The sequence below is a fragment of the Staurois parvus genome, unplaced genomic scaffold (assembly GCF_062004578.1).
Source record: "Staurois parvus isolate SC_StPar_1 unplaced genomic scaffold, SC_StPar_1.0 ptg000905l, whole genome shotgun sequence".
NCBI lineage: Eukaryota > Metazoa > Chordata > Amphibia > Anura > Ranidae > Staurois > Staurois parvus.
Window position 1 is genome coordinate 250,845 of NW_028318701.1, and position 21,496 is coordinate 272,340.

General features: G+C 50.1%; 1 protein-coding gene across 2 annotated transcripts in view; it reads left to right on the forward strand.

Annotated features, from left to right (window-relative positions):
• Positions 1-20,361, forward strand: part of LOC149442167 (rho-related BTB domain-containing protein 2-like) — a 42,968-nt gene extending 22,607 nt beyond the window's left edge. For both annotated transcript variants that reach the window (XM_089656436.1, XM_089656437.1), the window contains 5 exons: positions 1,538-1,656; positions 5,749-5,899; positions 7,905-7,993; positions 9,904-10,009; positions 13,639-20,361. In XM_089656436.1, the coding sequence (XP_089512562.1) occupies positions 1,538-1,656; positions 5,749-5,899; positions 7,905-7,993; positions 9,904-10,009; positions 13,639-13,811 (638 nt within the window). In that variant the 3' untranslated portion in view covers positions 13,812-20,361. The remainder of the gene's footprint in view (positions 1-1,537; positions 1,657-5,748; positions 5,900-7,904; positions 7,994-9,903; positions 10,010-13,638) is intronic.
• Positions 20,362-21,496: the final 1,135 nt, after the last annotated feature.

Consider the following 21,496-nt stretch of genomic DNA (forward strand, 5'->3'; position numbering starts at 1 on the left):
CCATCATTGGTGTCAGAAGGAGGAGGAATAGTGCCCCATCATTGGTGTCAGTGGGAGGAATAGTGCCCCATCATTGGTGTCAGTGGGAGGAATAGTGCCCCATCATTGGTGTCAGTGGGAGGAATAGTGCCCCATCATTGGTGTCAGTGGGAGGAATAGTGCCCCATCATTGGTGTCAGTGGGAGGAATAGTGCCCCATCATTGGTGTCAGTGGGAGGAATAGTGCCCCATCATTGGTGTCAGTGGGAGGAATAGTGCCCCATCATTGGTGTCAGTGGGAGGAATAGTGCCCCATCATTGGTGTCAGTGGGAGGAATAGTGCCCCATCATTGGTGTCAGTGGGAGGAATAGTGCCCCATCATTGGTATCAGTGGGAGGAATAGTGCCCCATCATTGGTGTCAGTGGGAGGAATAGTGCCCCATCATTGGTGTCAGTGGGAGGAATAGTGCCCCATCATTGGTGTCAGAAGGAGGAGGAATAGTGCCCCATCATTGGTGTCAGTGGGAGGAATAGTGCCCCATCATTGGTGTCAGTGGGAGGAATAGTGCCCCATCATTGGTGTCAGTGGGAGGAATAGTGCCCCATCATTGGTGTCAGTGGGAGGAATAGTGCCCCATCATTGGTGTCAGTGGGAGGAATAGTGCCCCATCATTGGTGTCAGTGGGAGGAATAGTGCCCCATCATTGGTGTCAGTGGGAGGAATAGTGCCCCATCATTGGTGTCAGTGGGAGGAATAGTGCCCCATCATTGGTGTCAGTGGGAGGAATAGTGCCCCATCATTGGTGTCAGTGGGAGGAATAGTGCCCCATCATTGGTATCAGTGGGAGGAATAGTGCCGCATCATTGGTGTTAGTGGGAGGAATAGTGCCCCATTGTTGGTGTCAGCGGGGGGAACAGTGCCCCATCGTTGGTGTCAGCGGGGGGAACAGTGCCCCATCGTTGGTGTCAGCGGGAGGAACAGTGCCCCATCGTTGGTGTCAGCGGGAGGAACAGTGCCCCATCGTTGGTGTCAGCGGGAGGAACAGTGCCCCATCGTTGGTGTCAGCGGGAGGAACAGTGCCCCATCGTTGGTGTCAGTGGGGGAAATAATGCTCCATCATTGGTGTCAGTATGAGTAGTGTCCCAAGGTCCAATGAAAGGCAAGGACAGAGGCCGCATGAAGCCACAGGCCACAGTTTGCAGACCACTGGCACAAGGTCACCTTTGATCAGGGCTTAGTCATGGTGGACTGTGTAGTACTTTGGGGAAGAGGAGGTTCCTGTAGCTGGTCTTTCCCATGAGTGCATCCATGAGTCTTCCTCGTGCAATACAGTTTTTCTGCAGCCGGTACAGAATGGGTCCAGTTGATTGTGACCACCATGAGATAGATCTATCAGTGGTGCAGTGACACAAGGACATGTAGCTACTTAGATCTGCCATGAGGTCCAGCGAGAGGTGGAACGTATCAGTGGACGTGCTGCCCAGTTCCTCTCATTATTTCCTCTGGAATCTCCACCCTCCTGATATCCTTCTTGGTCCTTCTCTCCCCCTCCATAGACGTGCTGTTTACAGTGGATGATGGTTCGGTTCCGGCCCACAAGCCTCTGCTGATTGCCAACTGTGACTGGATGGTGGCGTTGTTCCGAGGTTCCTTCCGAGAGAGCTTCACACCAGGGGTAAGTTTTTATGTTTGATGGTAGCGAGGAAAAAGCGCGTTCTACGGGAAAGGGCCATTGGATGGATGTGTGGAAGTGTATGAAAAGCGTATAAAGAATACTCTGTCCCTTGAGGGTTCTTGTGTGGAGTCCTCTGAGGGTTCTTGTGTGGAGTCCTCTGAGGGTTCTTGTGTGGAGTCCTCTGAGGGTTCTTGTGTGGAGTCCTCTGAGGGTTCTTGTGTGGAGTCCTCTGAGGGTTCTTGTGTGGAGTCCTCTGAGGGTTCTTGTGTGGAGTCCTCTGAGGGGTCACCTTAGATGTAGATGTCATATCTGTCCTGCTGTCCTTCACCACTTCCCCTCCGGAACAGTTCTTTAATTTTTTATTTTTTGGGCTTCAAAACTACTTTCGGAACCCCTGGAACGTTGTATATTTTCTGACCGCAGGCTTACCCAAAGGATATGGACCTCCTTAAATGAGAGGTCCTATAACTCCTGAGATTGGCAGATTCCAGTCACCGGCTCTATAGTGTCGCCAATCCCATCCACCATATACGTCACAGCCCGTTCAGGGGAGTACACATGAGATAAAGAAGAGCTGAAATGCTCCGCCCAGCATGACATCACTTCATCAAATGTTTGTAAATGATATAAAGCCGCACGTGAAATGTAAAAACAACCACAGCACTGTACAGAGAAAAGTCCTGGGAAGGTATGCAGATCATGTCCTGGTACGAAATGCGTGGTGACGTCACAGGCGTCGGATCCACAACAAGCGGTTTTGTCAGATATGACGTCATCGGGGGCTTGAGCTGTAATGAGCCGAATTTACTGTATTTTTTTTTATTTATTTTTTTTTTTTAAATCAGTGTTTGGTGTCACTTTACCTGTAAATGAGACACCAAACAAATCGCCTCTCTCGCTCTGGTATGCGCAGCAATACCCTGCATGTGCTGTGCTAATGTTTACATACATGTAAGCACCCTATGTGTACACTTGCATTTTACATGAGTGTACTTGGGGTGATGAGGGGTGGGGGGGGGGGTATGCTTTGACTCTCTCTGAATTTATCGTTTTATTTTCATGTGCATTTTTACCTGCTTCCACAAAGAGGCCAAGAAGCCCCCTATGTGATGGCATCGGGCAGGAGACCGGTTCTCTTTATGGAGACATCAGATCCCTAATGTCTCCCCTGCCCTCTGCTCCAGATGACCGAGCCCAGCTCTGTGCTTGCTCCACTGTAAACCAGCTTTTTAGGTGGGATTTTGTGAACCTGAAAGTACTCAGGACTGAGCTCTTTTGGGTTCCCACCCTGCAGAGAAGATCGGGGAACAGATGACCCACAATCTCCTCAACAGTCACCAACCGCTGTTATTCTGGTCCTGGGAGTAGCAGGAGAGCCCAGGAACGCTAGAGCATGAGGATCCATTGAGGGAGGGGTGGAAAGGAGTGCAACCCGCTCTGCGGATGCCCAGATCTTTTACTGAAAAGCCGGGGGCCAGCAAAACCAAATGAAAACAAGCTCGTGGCTGCTAATGCACATTGAGAGGCTCAGTGTGCCCTGAAATCGGAGTCAGCAGACTCGGTCCAGGAGAGGAGCCGTAAAACCGTTCAAGACGGATGTGAAGGCTGGAAGTCAGACTTAAAGAGCCTTTGGTGGTCTAAGACGGCGTAGCTGAGGATCAAGCTGACCAGAACTTCCACAGCCTTTATCTTTGATCGTATGTCTGATATCCATCTCACTGATGGAGGTCTTCATGACCGCTCAAGGACCCCTCCAGACTTATCTCCAGGGAAATAAATAGATGTAAAAGTGAGGAGTTTTCCGGGCCAGAAGTCCCATTAACGGGTTCATACAAAGTGTAACACCGCGATAAAAGTGGAACTTTGTAATCTTGTTGGAAGATCAGATGCGGGGAGTCTTGGTTTCCCTCAATGCAGATCAGTTTCCTCTCTGCTGTGTTGTGTCACAGGCAGAGAGAGTTCTATGACAGGAAAGTGTGTGTGGGAAGGGGGTGGGGGGGTTGTTGTAGACCGGAGATCACATTATGGGCAGAGAGTGTTCTATGACAGAAAAGTGTGTGTGTGTGTGCGTGGTGGGGGGCTAGGGGGCGGACCGGAGATTACAGTATGGGCAGAGGGCATTCAATGAGGGTTAGGCTGAAGGTCATGGTATGGGCGAAGGGTGTTCTATGATGGAACAGTAGAAGGTGTAGGCTGGAGATCACGGTATGGGCGAAGGGTGTTCTATGATGGAACAGTAGGAGGTGTAGGCTGGAGATCACGGTATGGATAGAGGGTGTACTCTGATGGAACAGTAGGAGGTGTAGGCTGGAGATCATGGTATGGATAGAGGGTGTACTCTGATGGAACAGTAGGAGGTGTAGGCTGGAGATCACAGTATGGACAGAGGGTGTTTTATGATGGAACAGTAGGAGGTGTAGGCTGGAGATCATGGTATGGATAGAGGGTGTACTCTGATGGAACAGTAGAAGGTGTAGGCTGGAGATCACGGTATGGATAGAGGGTGTACTCTGATGGAACAGTAGGAGGTGTAGGCTGGAGATCATGGTATGGATAGAGGGTGTACTCTGATGGAACAGTAGGAGGTGTAGGCTGGAGATCACAGTATGGACAGAGGGTGTTTTATGATGGAACAGTAGGAGGTGTAGGCTGGAGATCATGGTATGGATAGAGGGTGTACTCTGATGGAACAGTAGGAGGTGTAGGCTGGAGATCACAGTATGGACAGAGGGTGTTCTATGATGGAACAGTAGGAGGTTTAGGCTGGAGATCATGGTATGGATAGAGGGTGTACTCTGATGGAACAGTAGGAGGTGTAGGCTGGAGATCACAGTATGGACAGAGGGTGTTCTATGATGGAACAGTAGGAGGTTTAGGCTGGAGATCATGGTATGGACAGAGGGTGTTCTATGATGGAACAGTAGGAGGTGTAGGCTGGAGATCACGGTATGGACAGAGGGTGTTCTATGATGGAGCAGTAGGAGGTGTACGCTGGAGGTCACGGTATGGACAGAGGATGTACTCTGATGGAACAGTAGGAGGTGTAGGCTGGAGATCACGGTATGGACAGAGGGTGTTCTATGATGGAACAGTAGGAGGTGTAGGCTGGAGGTCACGGTATGGACAGAGGGTGTTCTATGATGGAACAGTAGGAGGTGTAGGCTGGAGATCATGGTATGGGCAGAGGGTGTTCTATGATGGAACAGTAGGAGGTGTAGGCTGGAGATCACGGTATGGGCAGAGGGTGTTCTATGATGGAACAGTAGGAGGTTTAGGCTGGAGATCATGGTATGGACAGAGGATGTACTCTGATGGAACAGTAGGAGGTGTAGTCTGGAGATCACGGTATGGACAGAGGGTGTTCTATGATGGAACAGTAGGAGGTGTAGGCTGGAGATCATGGTATGGACAGAGGGTGTTCTATGATGGAACAGTAGGAGGTGTAGGCTGGAGATCACGGTATGGACAGAGGGTGTTCTATGATGGAACAGTAGGAGGTGTAGGCTGGAGATCATGGTATGGATAGAGGGTGTACTCTGATGGAACAGTAGGAGATGTAGGCTGGAGATCACAGTATGGACAGAGGGTGTTCTATGATGGAACAGTAGGAGGTTTAGGCTGGAGATCATGGTATGGACAGAGGGTGTTCTATGATGGAACAGTAGGAGGTGTAGGCTGGAGATCACGGTATGGACAGAGGGTGTTCTATGATGGAACAGTAGGAGGTGTAGTCTGGAGATTACGGTATGGACAGAGGGTGTTCTATGATGGAACAGTAGGAGGTGTAGTCTGGAGATCACGGTATGGACAGAGGGTGTTCTATGATGGAGCAGTAGGAGGTGTAGTCTGGAGATCACGGTATGGACAGAGGGTGTTCTATGATGGAACAGTAGGAGGTGTAGTCTGGAGATCACGGTATGGACAGAGGGTGTTCTATGATGGAGCAGTAGGAGGTGTACGCTGGAGGTCACGGTATGGACAGAGGATGTACTCTGATGGAGCAGTAGGAGGTGTAGGCTGGAGGTCATACTGGAGATGTTGAATGATGAGCAGCTAATATTGGTGATTGTAATTCTTTGCTCTATTTTACAGGTCTCTTTGCCCGGCACTTCCACTTCCTGCCTGCGTGCCGTCCTGGAGTATCTCTACCTGGGCCACTTCTGTCCGGGGCCCCAACTTGGCTCTATGGAGCTCTTGGTGCTCAGCAACCGGCTGTGTCTTCCCCATTTACAGGCCCTGACTGGTGAGGTGATATCTTGGAATACTATAGACCTTTATAATAGAGACGTGGCCATGTACAATACAGTGCAGAGTATTCCTGGAGAGGAGAGTTAGAGGAAGAGGCGGAGTCCTTCAGCAGCACAGATGTCAGGAGGGAGGAGTTTCTCCTGTCCGTTTTTGAGATTCGGAAGGTGCTCCTGTGTGTGAGAGGGAAATGTGATGAAATCTTTCTCAGCCCTCCTGACTCCTTCCTGGGAAAGCCATGGAGGCCAGCGTGTCTTCTCCTGCGGGGAGCTCACAGCCATCCCCTGGGCTGCCGGGTGACATGCCTGCCTCAGTACAAGCCGGGGCTGGTGGTCTATCTGCCCCGGGGGAGGATGAAGGTGTGGAGTCACTGTATGCTATCTGTGGTCTTGAATGCTTTAGACTCCCCTCAGAGGGGCAAGGACATCTGGAGATTGAATTGTACTCTTCTCGACAAACAACATGTTAGACAATCTTTTGAGGAAGTCTTTCAGGCTCAGGTGACCATCCTGGACTTTTGTAGCAGCAAGGCTGAGTGGTGGGAGCTGACCAAAAAGAGGATCGCTGGACTCTTCCAGGACCTAGCCAATAGAAAGCAGTTTGATAGATACATGACCTACCAAAGGTTGTGGAGGAAGCTGGATATTCTTGGCTCGAGAAGAGGAGACCCTGAGGCGATCTCTGAGGTGAAACTCCTCCTCGGGAAGTGTCAATATGACCGGCATGCCTCTTTGGTTCTGGAGAGGGACTATGGGAAGTACCACTTGCTCGACCCTTACCAGAACTGCAAACAAGGTGTAGCAGGTAAGACGGTCGTTGGCCTTGAGGATAGTACAGGTTCCTTGACAAAGTCCAGGTCAGGGATCCTGGAGGTCGTGGGGTCCTTTTATGCTGAACTTCTTGAGAGGAAAGAACTTGATCGAGGCAAGATGGACTCTACTCCAGGCCTAAATGGTGGAGATGTTCCATTGATGACAGAGGAAATCACAGCTGAAGAGGTGTAATGCTCTGCAGCCCTCTGTGTATGTTGGTGTGGGGGGTGTTGTGTCCCAGTCGGCTGTGTTGGGGGTGTAATGCTCTGCGGGGCTGTGTTGGGGGTGTAATGCTCTGCGGGGCTGTGTGGGGGGTGTAATGCTCTGCAGCCCTCTGTATGTTGGCGTGGGGGGTGTTGTGTCCCAGTTGGCTGTGTTGGGGGTGTAATGCTCTGCAGGGCTCTGTGTATGTTGGTGTGGGGGGTGTTGTGTCCCAGCTGGCTGTGTTGGGGGTGTAATGCTCTGCGGGGCTTTGTGTATGTTGGTGTGGGGGTGTTGTGTCCCAGTCAGCTGTGTGGGGGGTGTAATGCTCTGCGGGGCTTTGTGTATGTTGGTGTGGGGGTGTTGTGTCCCAGTCAGCTGTGTGGGGGGTGTAATGCTCTGCGGGCTCTGTGTATGTTGGTGTGGGGGGTGTTGTGTCCCAGTTGGCTGTGTGGGGGGTGTAATGCTCTGCAGCCCTCTGTATGTTGGTGTGGGGGGTGTTGTGTCCCAGTCAGCTGTGTTGGGGGTGTAATGCTCTGCAGCCCTCTGTATGTTGGTGTGGGGGGTGTTGTGTCCCAGCTGGCTGTGTGGGGGGTGTAATGCTCTGCGGGGCTCTGTGTATGTTGGTGTGGGGGGTGTTGTGTCCCAGTCGGCTGTGTGGGGGGTGTAATGCTCTGCGGGGCTGTGAGGGGGGTGTAATGCTCTGCATCCCTCTGTATGTTGGCGTGGGGGGTGTTGTGTCCCAGCTGGCTGTGTCCTCTATGGATTATCTATACGACCTCCAGACACGTCCTGAGCAATCAATACTTTCCAGCGACGTTTGCCGAGTGGCTCCTCCCACATGGTGATGTCATACACGTGGTTGCCAGCAGATTGATTGCCGTTTTCACAATACTGTTCCTTCCAGCTGCTCTGTAATGTCTGCAGTAGAAGTCGGCCATGTTTTTCCCATCATTCCCTGGGGCGTGACGTGTCTTTTCTCTGTTCTAGAACAACACACGGTGGACGAGCTCCTGGCCTGCTATGTGCAGGGGATGGATATAGACGGACAGGTCCTCCTCTACCTGGAGATCGCTCAGGTCAGTGTCATCCTCTGGTCCTCCTCTGTCCTCGCCTCCTCCTCCTCTGCCCTCTCCTCCTCCTCCTCTGTCCTCGCCTCCTCCTCTGTCCTCGCCTCCTCCTCCTCCTCTGTCCTCGCCTCCTCCTCCTCCTCTGTCCTCGCCTCCTCCTCCTCCTCTGTCCTCGCCTCCTCCTCCTCCTCTGTCCTCGCCTCCTCCTCCTCCTCTGTCCTCGCCTCCTCCTCCTCTGTCCTCGCCTCCTCCTCCTCTGTCCTCGCCGCCTCCTCCTCCTCCTCTGTCCTCACCTCCTCCTTCTCTGTCCTCGCCTCCTCCTCCTCTGTCCTCGCCTCCTCCTCCTCCTCCTCTGTCCTCGCCTCCTCGGATTGGATCTTTATATAATGTCAGATGAAATGCTCTGCAGAGCCCTGCCATTGGCTACACTAACATACGATCTCTGCAACTCCTTAGTGTAATGGTCGGCGGGAGGGGCGTGGTCGGCGGGAGGGGCGTGGTCGGCGGGAGGGGTGTGGTCGGCGGGAGGGGCGTGGTCGGCGGGAGGAGCGTGGTCAGTGGGAGGAGTGTGGTCAGTGGTAATCATTGGGGCGATTTCCCAGTCCAGATAGAATAACAGATCAGTGGTGTCAATAGGAACTTATCTGAGAACCAGAAATTTCTCGTCATTCGATGAACCCCCAGCAACCTCTGGAGGAAGCCTGGCTGGGGAACCCTGCCCTACGACATGGTAGCTTCCCCTATGAGGGTGAAATGGTGCTATTGCACAGGGTGCCCCCTGACCTTTTATTCAGCGGTCCCCTGTTGGCGCTGTCTTCTTCTATGTCTGCCCCCATAACAAGCCGCCTACTGTTGGGGCCCACGTGCGGGGGTGTGCTCCCAAGCCAGGCTGTGTGCATCTATACACAGAATTCTGTCAAAGTGAGCTGCAGATTATAAGAATTCCAGAACAGGAGAGCGAGAGGAGAGGAGTTTAGAATAGTACAGAGAAATCCCTGGGAGGGGAGGAGTCTATAGAATAGTACAGAGAAGTCTCGGGGAGGGGAGGAGTCTATAGAATAGTACAGAGAAGTCTCGGGGAGGGGAGGAACTATAGAATAGTACAGAGAAGTCTCGGGGAGGGGAGGAGTCTATAGAATAGTACAGAGAAGTCTTGGGGAGGGGAGGAGTCTATAGAATAGTACAGAGAAGTCTCGGGGAGGGGAGGAGACTATAGAATAGTACAGAGAAGTCTCGGGGAGGGGAGGAGTCTATAGAATAGTACAGAGAAGTCTCGGGGAGGGGAGGAGTCTATAGAATAGTACAGAGAAGTCTCGGGGAGGGGAGGAGTCTATAGAATAGTACAGAAGAGAAATCCTGGGGAGGAGTCTATAGAATAGTACAGAGAAATCCCTGGGAGGGGAGGAGTCTATAGAATAGTACAGAGAAGTCTCGGGGAGGGGAGGAGTCTATAGAATAGTACAGAGAAGTCTCAGGGAGGGGGAGGAGTCTATAGAATAGTACAGAGAAGTCTCAGGGAGGGGGAGGAGTCTATAGAATAGTACAGAGAAGTCTCAGGGAGGGGGAGGGGTCTATAGAATAGTACAGAGAAGTCTCAGGGAGGGGGAGGGGTCTATAGAATAGTACAGAGAAATCCCGGGGAGGGGAGGAGTCTATAGAATAGTACAGAGAAGTCTCGGGGAGGGGAGGAGTCTATAGAATAGTACAGAGAAATCCCGGGGAGGGGAGGAGTCTATAGAATAGTACAGAGAAGTCTCAGGGAGGGGAGGAGTCTAGAAGAGAAATCCCGGCCACGAAAACATCTGAAGTTGTAACTTTTTGTTCTGAAGTAAAGTTTTTGTTTGAATTGGGTGCGCAGAGATCTGATTGGCTGGTTGTTTGAGGCTCCGCCCTCATGGTCCTCTTATTGCTCTTCGCAGTTCCACAATGCCAGGCAGTTGGCTGATTGGTGCCTCCATTACATCTGTACCAACTACAACGCCGTGTGCCGCAAGTTCCCCCGCGAGATGAAGTACATGTCACCCGGTGAGTGCGTGTGGAGGGGGGGGGGGGGTTGTATGTTCCCGTGTCATCCTCGTCCTTCGCTGCCTTCCCAATCTCCATGACCCAAGAGGGGCGGGAGCTTCTATGGTACGTCATGCGTAGGGCAGCCCATTCGTGGGGCCACCATATGCGTGTCCCATGTGGATTCGGCCTAGGAAGTGAGCACAGGAGCCGGATGACCATCCATGGAAGTGATGGGGTGCTCCTGTTTAATACTGCAATTGGCAGATACAGTTCCAGGCACCTCCCGGATTCTGAAACCCTTAAAGGGCCGGGAGGTGCCGGCTTCAAGGGGTTAAAATTGTTTAAAAAGAAAAAAAAAAAAGGAATTTTTTTTTCAACAATTTTAATTTGTCATCTTTAATATTATAAAATAATTTAAAACCTTTATTAAATAATTTAAAAAAAATAATCCAAGAAGAGTTGGTTTTAAAAATGTACCCAAAAAATTGACCCCCCGCCTCAACTTCAGACTGGCGCCCTAACCATCCATGGAAGTGGTGGGGTGCTCCTGTTTAATACTGCAATTGGCAGATACAGTTCCAGGATTTGAAAAATATACTTTTTTTTTTTTTCTTTTAGACAATAATTTGAACTTGCCATTTTTAATATAATAAAATAATTGAATAAATTTGTTAAATAAAAAAAGAGTTGGATTATTAAAAAAATGTATCAAAAAAATTGACCTCTGGCTCAACTCCAGACTGGCCCTAAACAGTGAAGCCAGGAGCACATCCATGGAAGTGATGGGGTGCTTCTGTTTAATACTGCAATTGGCAGATACAGTTCCAAGATTTAATAAAATCCTTTTTGTTTCTTTTTTGTTTTTTTCTTTTTTTTTTAAACATTTTAAATTTGCCATCTTTAATATTTTAAAATAATTTAATACATTTATTATTATTTATTATTGCAATTGACAGATAAAGTTCATTTGATTTTTTTTTTTTTTTTAAATAAAAAAATTAATAAAAAAAGAGTTGGGCTTAAAAATGTATCAAAAAATGTACCTCTTGCTCCACTCCAGACTGCGGTGGGGTGCTTCTGTCTAATACTGTAATTGGCAGATACAGTTCCAGTATTAAAATATATTTGTAGCCCAGAATTTTAGTTTGCGATCTTTTAATATAAAATAATTTAATACTTGACTTTTTTTTAATTTTATTTTTTTTATTTAATACAAAAAAAAAAAAAATGGTAAAAATGCTGTGAAAAAAGTCGCTGACTATTAATAAAAAGACGCTTACCCGTCGAGAGATCCAGAGCTGTCCTCCCCCGGGCCGGTTCTTCTCTGGTCTTCAGGTTTCTGGTGCCGCCATGTTTAACTGTGGAAGCCGGCGATGACTCTGAAGATTTACAGCCGACTCCCCACTTTCTGAATGGACCCGCCCCCGCCTGACACCGGTGACGTGTCCCAGGAGGTTGTGGGTAGGGAGAAGGAAGAACTTCCTCTGGGACCGCCGGTGGGAGTGGGTATCTGCCGGTGCATGACCAGTGATGGCTGCCGAAACAAAACACGATGGCCCCCTGCACACCGATCTCCTCCTGCCAATACTCCGCGAATTGCTGCTCCTCTTCTGGCAGCTGAATGTAAACAAACCTGGCCTGGGATCCCCGATGACGTCATTGTCCACATTTGTTTACATCCAGAAGCTGGGTGGGGAGATGTCCCTCAGCGGGACAATTGGAGGACATTTAGATTTTGGACATTTTTTTTAATTTTTCAAATAATTGACTTTATAACTGGTGTGTGTTTTTGTATTGGGTTTTTTTTTTCGCAACCTCGGGTTATGTACCCCTTAAGGGTTCACGGACGCATGCTTTACAGGCCCCCCGGAACCTGTGTGAATGAGCCCCTCTTGTAGGACAGATATCTGGGGGCCTTCACTTGTCCCCTGTAGACCTCCGCGTCCACCCGTAGGCCCTCTGCGTCCACCCGTAGGCCCTCTGCGTCCACCCGTAGGCCCTCTGCGTCCACCCGTAGGCCCTCTGCGTCCACCCGTAGGCCCTCTGCGTCCACCCGTAGGCCCTCTGCGTCCACCCGTAGGCCCTCTGCGTCCACCCGTAGGCCCTCTGCGTCCACCCGTAGGCCCTCTGCGTCCACCCGTAGGCCCTCTGCGTCCACCCGTAGGCCCTCTGCGTCCACCCGTAGGCCCTCTGCGTCCACCCGTAGGCCCTCTGCGTCCACCCGTAGGCCCTCTGCGTCCACCCGTAGGCCCTCTGCGTCCACCCGTAGGCCCTCTGCGTCCACCCGTAGGCCCTCTGCGTCCACCCGTAGGCCCTCTGCGTCCACCCGTAGGCCCTCTGCGTCCACCCGTAGGCCCTCTGCGTCCACCCGTAGGCCCTCTGCGTCCACCCGTAGGCCCTCTGCGTCCACCCGTAGGCCCTCTGCGTCCACCCGTAGGCCCTCTGCGTCCACCCGTAGGCCCTCTGCGTCCACCCGTAGGCCCTCTGCGTCCACCCGTAGGCCCTCTGCGTCCACCCGTAGGCCCTCTGCGTCCACCCGTAGGCCCTCTGCGTCCACCCGTAGGCCCTCTGCGTCCACCCGTAGGCCCTCTGCGTCCACCCGTAGGCCCTCTGCGTCCACCCGTAGGCCCTCTGCGTCCACCCGTAGGCCCTCTGCGTCCACCCGTAGGCCCTCTGCGTCCACCCGTAGGCCCTCTGCGTCCACCCGTAGGCCCTCTGCGTCCACCCGTAGGCCCTCTGCGTCCACCCGTAGGCCCTCTGCGTCCACCCGTAGGCCCTCTGCGTCCACCCGTAGGCCCTCTGCGTCCACCCGTAGGCCCTCTGCGTCCACCCGTAGGCCCTCTGCGTCCACCCGTAGGCCCTCTGCGTCCACCCGTAGGCCCTCTGCGTCCACCCGTAGGCCCTCTGCGTCCACCCGTAGGCCCTCTGCGTCCACCCGTAGGCCCTCTGCGTCCACCCGTAGGCCCTCTGCGTCCACCCGTAGGCCCTCTGCGTCCACCCGTAGGCCCTCTGCGTCCACCCGTAGGCCCTCTGCGTCCACCCGTAGGCCCTCTGCGTCCACCCGTAGGCCCTCTGCGTCCACCCGTAGGCCCTCTGCGTCCACCCGTAGGCCCTCTGCGTCCACCCGTAGGCCCTCTGCGTCCACCCGTAGGCCCTCTGCGTCCACCCGTAGGCCCTCTGCGTCCACCCGTAGGCCCTCTGCGTCCACCCGTAGGCCCTCCGCGTCCACCCGTAGACCCTCCACCCGTAGCCCCTCCGCGTCCACCCGTAGCCCCTCCGCGTCCACCCGTAGCCCCTCCGCGTCCACCGGTAGACCTCATCCACCGGGCTAAGGTTGTGGGGAAGCGGCCCTTGTCATTCTCAACATGGGGACAAGTGCTTTGCCGGGGAAGGGGCAGATGTCCTCACCGGCAAGGCCTGTCGCCTCTGCAGGCTTCTCTTCTGGATTCTGAGAGGACCCCTCCGCTGGACAGCCAATAGGAAGTGTCCGTGTCGCACAACCAGCAACATGGACACCCAAAGAAGGTGGAGAGAAGAATCTGGAGCGAAGTGTGGGTGGTTTTAGGTGAGTAAGGGGGCGGAGTTGTGAGGAATAGAGGGAGCCGGGAGATCAGCCCTTAACAGCGATGTGCTCTCTGTCTCCCCAGAAAACAAAAGCCACTTTGAGCGTTTTCGGTGGCCTCCGGTGTGGTACCTGAAAGAGGAAGACCGTTACCTCCGCTGTAAGAAGGAGCGCGAAAAGGAGGAGGAGCTCATCCGCAAGCAGCACAGCAAGAACAAGTGGTGTTTTTGGCGCCCTTCCTCGTCCTCCGTTTCCTGAACCCCTCTTTTCCCGGAGACTCTTCCTGTGCCTTCTGTGGTGGCCGGAGACATAGGACCCTCCTGCCGACAGAAGATAAAACCTTCTCTAGGAGGCCAGAGGTTTCCCCGTTTTTTTGACTCCCCTGTGACTGCCTGTGCCAACCCTCCACCCTGAAGACCAGCGAGATGAAGTATTATTGCACTATACTTACAGGCCTGCACTTCTAGGGCGCCACACAGCCCGAGATAACCACTTCCAACCTTCCGGATCTGAGGAGATGGGTGGAGGGGCACTTGGACAGAAATCTCTACAACTATTGATCCACTACAGAGTTCTCGACGATCTAGTTCTGGACTCGCCTATTTTGCTGTCCGTTGAGTGACGCTGTATAACAGAATGCCCCTCTCCCACCTCAGATCTGCTCCGTTCACATGGCAGATCCCAGTCCTGTTCTGGGCTCCTCAGGGGCGGAGCTTAAGAAATGTTGATCTGATGGGGCAGGTGCACAGAGCAGTGTTTTGCGGTCCCTGACGGCAGCAATGCAGTCACATAGATCACAGCGCTTGAAATGTGTGGAGATACTCGGTATCCGTATACACGACCCGTTTACATAGTAACCCAGTATTACGTACAGCTCAGTGTTTTCACCCGAGTGGAGAGACTCGATTATTATGCAGCTTGAAGAGCACTAAGGGCTAGCAGAGGTACTCGGTATCGCTATACAATGCAGCATGCTGACGTGGAAGGGCCCGACGTCCTACGTGGTATAAAGCCCATTGTGTGGTCGTATTTCCGCACCTTGGCGCCTCATGCCTCCAAACCCATGGTGGCAGCTTAGCCGCTTGGACCTTTCGGGAGGCTGTTCATCAAGATCCAACTGGTGTTCTTGGTTTTTTATATCGTGGGAAATACATATTCAGTGCAGGAAAAATGGAAACAGAGTTTTGTTAGGGTGCTGCAGAGGTTCCTCAATTTTTTTTAACTGCTTTTTGACTTTTTTTTTAAAGTACATCTAAAGCCAAAAAGTTTCTCTTAATCGGACAGTCCAGGAAGTCCTAGGCAAGGGGTTCTATGCCGATCCCTTCAGCCGATTGTACATTGGTGGGAACACCTCCCAGTGCACCCCATGTAACTCAGTTCTATAAGACTCCAGTTGATGGACCTTTTCTTCAGTTGATGATCCTCTTCTATGGAGGAGTTTTCTAAACCATTCCATCACAGAGCCTCACGAGGACTTCAGTTGATGGACCTTTCTTCCAGTTGAAGGACCTCTTATGTGGAAAAGCTTTCTAAACCATTCTGTAATTTTTTCTTCTCTACTTCATCTCAGAGCCTTACGAGTCTCAGCACTTGAAAGCAGTTTTCAGATTGGATACCCCCTATGTACATGTTGGGAACTTAACCCAGACCGTGCAACAGCGAGGCCAGCCTGGAGGGTTTACTTCGGGCACTGGATCCTGCATTCGGTGCTCACCTTGGCCACCCCTCGATTCATCCCTCTATTTGTCCAGGTGACCACCCCTAGATTCATCCCTCTATTTGTCTCTGTGACCACCACTAGATTCATCCCTCTATTTGTCCCGGTGACCACCCCTAGATTCATCCCTCTATTTGTCCCGGTGACCACCCCTAGATTCATCCCTGTATTTGTCTCTGTGACCACCCCTAGATTCATCCCTCTATTTGTCCCGGTGACCACAACTAGATTCATCCCTCTATTTGTCCCGGTGACCACAACTAGATTCATCCCACTATTTGTCCCGGTGACCACCCCTAGATTCATCCTTCTATTTGTCCCATTGACCACCCCTAGATTCATCCCTCTATTTGTCCCGGTGACCACCCCTAGATTCATCCCTCTATTTGTCCCGGTGACCACCCCTAGATTTATCCCTCTATTTGTCCCGGTGACCACCCCTAGATTCATCACTCTATTTGTCCCGGTGACCACCCCTAGATTCATCCCACTATTTGTCCCATTGACCACCCCTAGATTCATCCCACTATTTGTCCCATTGACCACCCCTAGATTCATCCCTCTATTTGTCCCGGTGACCACCCCTAGATTCATCCCTCTATTTGTCCCGGTGACCACCCCTAGATTCATCCTTCTATTTGTCCCGGTGACCACCCCTAGATTCATCCCTCTATTTGTCCCGGTGACCACAACTAGATTCATCCCTCTATTTGTCCCGGTGACCACCCCTAGATTCATCCTTCTATTTGTCCCGGTGACCACCTCTAGACTGAACCCCTCTATCTCTATTGGTGGCCACCCCTAGATTCATCCCTCTATCTTTCTGTCCTGGTCGCCACGCCTAGACTGAACCTCTCTATCTCTATTGGTGGCCACCCCTAGATTCATCCCTCTATTTGTCCTAGTGACCACCCCTAGACTGAACATCTCTATCGGTGGCCACCCTTGGATTTACCCCTCTATCTTTCTGTCCCGGTGGCCACTCCTAGATTAAGCCTTCCGTCTGTCCAGGTGACATTGTCCCAAGATTTGAATGGAATGGGAAATTCACAATTTGGAGTTGACGCCAAAACAAGTATAGAGGGGAAATCTTTAATGGGGACACCGGCTCCAGTGACAACTCGTCTTGCTTTGTAGAGATTCCCTCTCACTTCCTGTTGTGTCTGCAGCACAGGAAGTGAAGTCAAGTCTGATAAAATGAGCACAGATTTTTTTTATTTTTATATTTTTTTTTGGCTTTAGATATACTAACATTTTTTTCAACGTTAATGGAACTAAAGAAAAATGAAGTAAAATCAATTTGGTGATCTTTATGAACAGCCTCCTCAGATTTCTCTGCGCTCTGCTGCCTGTTACATCACTCATGACATCACAGCATCCATCCCTGCATCTTCACCACTGCCTCGTTGTGCCCGTTACATACGTGTTTCTCAGTGTTCAGTGTCCTTGTTACATGATGTGATGATGCATGGAAGTGTGTGCTTTGAGGTATACACATGTGCATTTATTTGGTTCTATATTTTGCATGGACGGGGCCCATTCTGCCTTGCTGTGATGTGGATATGCAGCTTGGAGCCGTTGGTTTGTGAATCGGGTTCCTCTTGGCTTGTAGCATGTGCCAAATCTTCCCACGAGAGCTTCTTTGTAAGCCTTAACCCCGAAAAGGATGAGGAGATCATCTTGTATTGATGAATCATGGTCCTCCGTTGCTTCTCCTCTTTGCCTTCTTGTCATATGACCATAGTCCATTATTCTCATGCACACCCTCCTAGTTACTGGAAACCATCTGCTCTATGCCATCTTCCTCACTGCTCTGGGCGTAAGTCATCATTGGTGTTGAGGAACCATTCGTTGGTCATCTGCCATGAATTGTTGAGGAACCATTCGTTGGTCATCTACCATGAATTGTTGAGGAACCATTCGTTGGTCATCTGCCATGAATTGTTGAGGAACCATTCGTTGGTCATCTACCATGAATTGTTGAGGAACCATTCGTTGGTCATCTGCCGTGAATTGTTGAGGAACCTTCCATTGGTCATCTACCTTGCATAGTGGCTGCATGTGGTCGTTTTTAGGTTGTACTGTCAAATCTAGATGACTTCTCTGTATAACGATACCTGGTATAAGTGTGTAGGGTCAGATATGTTTACACTTCACTGGCTTCAGGATTTTTTTTTTATAGAGAAGTTTTCAGGAGGCAACCGTTGTCAGATGATTGCACGGAGAGGACCTAACCTGCATTTTCAGCAGCATGGAGTAGTTGAGACCCAACCTCGGCTGTCAGCAGTGATTGCATGAAGTAATGGAGACTCAACCTCAGCTGTCGGCATTGATTGGATGAAGTAATGGAGAACCGACCACAGCTGTTCGCAGTGATTGCATGGAGTGGGGGGGGGGTGGTAAAGACCCAACCTCCATTTTCCGCATGGAGGAGTGGAGACCCAACCTTGGCTGTAAGCAGTGATTGCATGAAGTAATAGAGGCTCAACCTCCGCTGTCAGCAGTGATTGCATGGTGGAGTGGAGACCTGACCAAAGCAAGGCTACTCTGTCCATAAGTAGCTTGTGGAGCTCTTTATCTCCTCTCTCACTGAGTACCGTTGCCTTATTGCATGCACAAATGTGATGGCTTCATGCTTACTGGAGGTTTAGCCTTGCAGAACTGTAATATTTCATGAGCAGGACTTTATTGACTACCCTTGGATCTCCAGCCTTTTCGTGTGGAGAACATTTCCTTCAGTGGATAAGTGGGCACAGTGTTGTAGCAGAGAGAGGTTGTGGTTCAGTAGCAGGTTGTGGCCTTTTGGGTTTTTTGCTCTCCTTTTTTTTAGAGATCTGGCCTCACCTGCGGGAAATGAAAGGGTTTGCTGCATGACCTCCACCTGCTCTCCTAAACTCTGGTCTCAGCTGGGGGAGAGACTTTGGTTCAGTGCATGCTGTGGCTTTTTTTTTCTTTTTCTCTAAGTTTGGTCTCACGTGAAGGACAAGATTTGGAATGGTGCATGCCGTGGCCTTCGACGCTCTCTCCAGGGGGCTAAACCTCTCTGCACAGAAGGGAAATCTTTTCTAGAATGCTGTTGTTGTTGCATCTTTTGCTATACTGCCTCAATCCTTCACCCGAGCTGCCAAGACACCAGCTATGGTCCTTCTCCCGGTCACAGGGGAGAGGTACAGTCACCTCTCCATGGAAGACCGCTCTCTCACATGTTTACAGCACAAAACCCGTCCTGCAAAAAAAAAAAAAGAGAAAATCCTGCAACACGACCTTTGTGCCTTTTCCAACCCGACAGAACTGGACAAATGATCTCGTTTCCTTCTGATGCACCTCCTCTTGCTCCTTCGCCACCCTCTCACAATACTTTATTGGTTATTTGTGGTTCATTTGTTTTTATATATTTTTTATTTCCTATAAGCTCATATAAGGGAACATTGTGTGCCTTTTTGTAGTGGGTGTGAAAAATGAAATGAGGTGATTTTGTTGCAATGAAGCAGCCTAGTTGACCACGTTGACATTTGATGGTTGTCCAGTATTACGAATTGTGGTGGGATTGAGTCATGGTATGAGCTTAGACATCAACAAATAGCTCAGGCCAGTCTTTCCTTGGGGGGGGGGGAATATCTATTGGCCAATAGTCTGTTATGCAGAGATAATTATATATATGAAGTTTTTTTTCTCAGTATGTAGGCTTTGCTGATGGGATAATCAGTCTTTGGAGTCCTATGCTGAACTTATCACGTTTTGAGTGCCATCTAATGTCTTGGGCCAGCTTGACCCAAATTTGCTTCTTCTACAAAGTGTAATTACTTGTCAAAGCCACTCAACTAGCTACCATGGTTTCCTGCATTCAGAGACCCTGTATATGACCACTGTTGGACATGCTTTGATGTGGCCCACATACTCCAGTGCCCAATCTGTCAAGTGAGAATGCCTCCATGAGTAGATGTTCAAGTTGTTGAGTTGGTTTGGCCATTAGTCTACTTTGATGGAATGATGAAGTTTTTGCTCAGCATGTAGGCTTTGCTCATAGGATAATCAATCAGTGGAGTCCTATGCTGAACTTAATACAGGTTTGAGGCTCCATTTCAATGACATGGGCCAGCTTGACTCAAGATTGCCACTTATATGAAGTGGAATCATTTGTCTAAGCCACTCAACAACTAGCTACCGTGGTTGGCTACATGCAAAGACCTGGCACATGGCCACTTTGATGTGGTTCCCATAACCCAGTGTCCATCCTGTCCAGTGAGAATGCCTCCATGAGTAGATGTTCAAATTGTTGAGTTGGTTTTGCCATTCGTCTATTTTGATGAAATGATAAAGTTTTTGCTCAGCATGTAGGCTTTGCTCATAGGATAATCAATCAGTGGAGTCCTATGCTGAACTTAATACAGGTTTGAGGTTCCATTTTAATGTCTTGGGCCAGCTTGACTCAAGATTGCCACTTATACGAAGTGGAATCATTTGTCTAAGCCACTCAACAACTAGCTACCGTGGTTGGCTACATGCAAAGACCTGGCAGATGGCCACTTTGATGTGGTTCACATAATCCAGTGTCCATCCTGTCAAGTGAGAATGCCTCCTTGAGTAGACGTTCAGCTTGTTGAGTTGGTTTCTGTATTTGATGGTCTTCTCTTAATGGAATCACGCTTTCACTGACCAAAGACTGATTGCTGACATTAGTGTGTTCACATTTACTGCTTGTACATAGCCTAGCGGACAGTCCCGTGCCCTTCACTAGAGCATCACCTTACAGCATGGGCCCCACTGGTAGGCCGCCTTTGCTTTAGATGTGCTCCTTTTGGCGTGCAAGTGAGCTTTTCTTACAGATATTGAAGGTCCTTATCACTTAGATTAGGCAGTTCCAGTCAGTGGTTCAAAAACTCAACATGCACCATTTTTTGTAATGTGAATGAACACTCATTTTGTAAGTACAATCGGTCTAATCGTTGCACAATATTTCAGACGTACTTTGTAGGTAGGTTTTGCTAGTTTTATGAAGGCATCTTGAAAGACTTTCCTGTGAATTTTTATCCCTCTAATCATGTTGTAAGTCATTATTTCAATAGAAATTAACCATTTATTTGTGCTGCAGTTTTGGCCCCCATTTTAGTTTTTAGTCCGTTTATCCCCATTAGTGTGGGATTATTGTAGACCTTTGTCTCTTTTGTGTCAGGATTTTTTATGCTAGATCAAAAATCAAGCAGCATATTGTAGTCAATGAAACGAAGGTGGGTTTTTGCTGATGTTTTTCAACTATTCCCAGACCAAAAATAGATCTTTCTGTCCTGAAGACCTCCTTGAAGACCTATTGTCCTCGAGCAGCTCAGGAAAACTCCATACCTTGTGTGATGAAGGCTTTGGTGGGATCCTTTCTTCAGGTCCTAGTGGCAGTTAGACGGCACAGTCATGACTACATACACTAGATGGTCAATATTTTAGCAAGACCTGAACTATCACACCTACTCTATAGCCAAACGTTTGTGGATTACCCGCCTGATAATGTAGTGCAGGCATACAGTGAATGATACTGGTAATACTACAGCGTAACAAGGCATTGTAGACCATTGTGCTCTTCCAACCTTGTGGTAACAGTTTAAGGAAGACCTTTTTTCTGTACCACCATGACTGTACCAAGCCAGCTTCATAAAGACATGGTTTGACCAGTTTGGTGTAGAGGAACTCAGGTCTCTTGCACAGATCCGTGACCTCAACCCTACTGATCAGCTTCATAAAGGCATGGTTTGACCAGTTTGATGGTGAGGAACTCGGGTGTCCTTCACAGAGCCCTTACCTCAATCCTACTGAGCAGCTTCATAAAGACATGGTTTGACCAGTTTGATGGTGAGGAACTCGGGTGTCCTTCACAAGATCCCTGACCTCAACCCTACTGAGCAGCTTCATAAAGGCATGGTATGATCTGTTTGGTGTAGAGGAACTCAGGTCTCTTGCACAGATCCGTGACCTCAACCCTACTGAACAGCTTCATAAAGGCATGGTCTGACCAGTTTGATGGTGAGGAACTCGGGTGTCCTTCACAGAGCCCTTACCTCAACCCTAATGAACAGCTTCATAAAGACATGGTCTGACCAGTTTGCTGTAGAGGAACCCGGGTGTCCTTCACAAGATCCCTGACCTCAACCCTACTGAACAGCTTCATAAAGGCATGGTCTGACCAGTTTGATGGTGAGGAACTCGGGTGTCCTTCACAAGATCCCTGACCTCAACC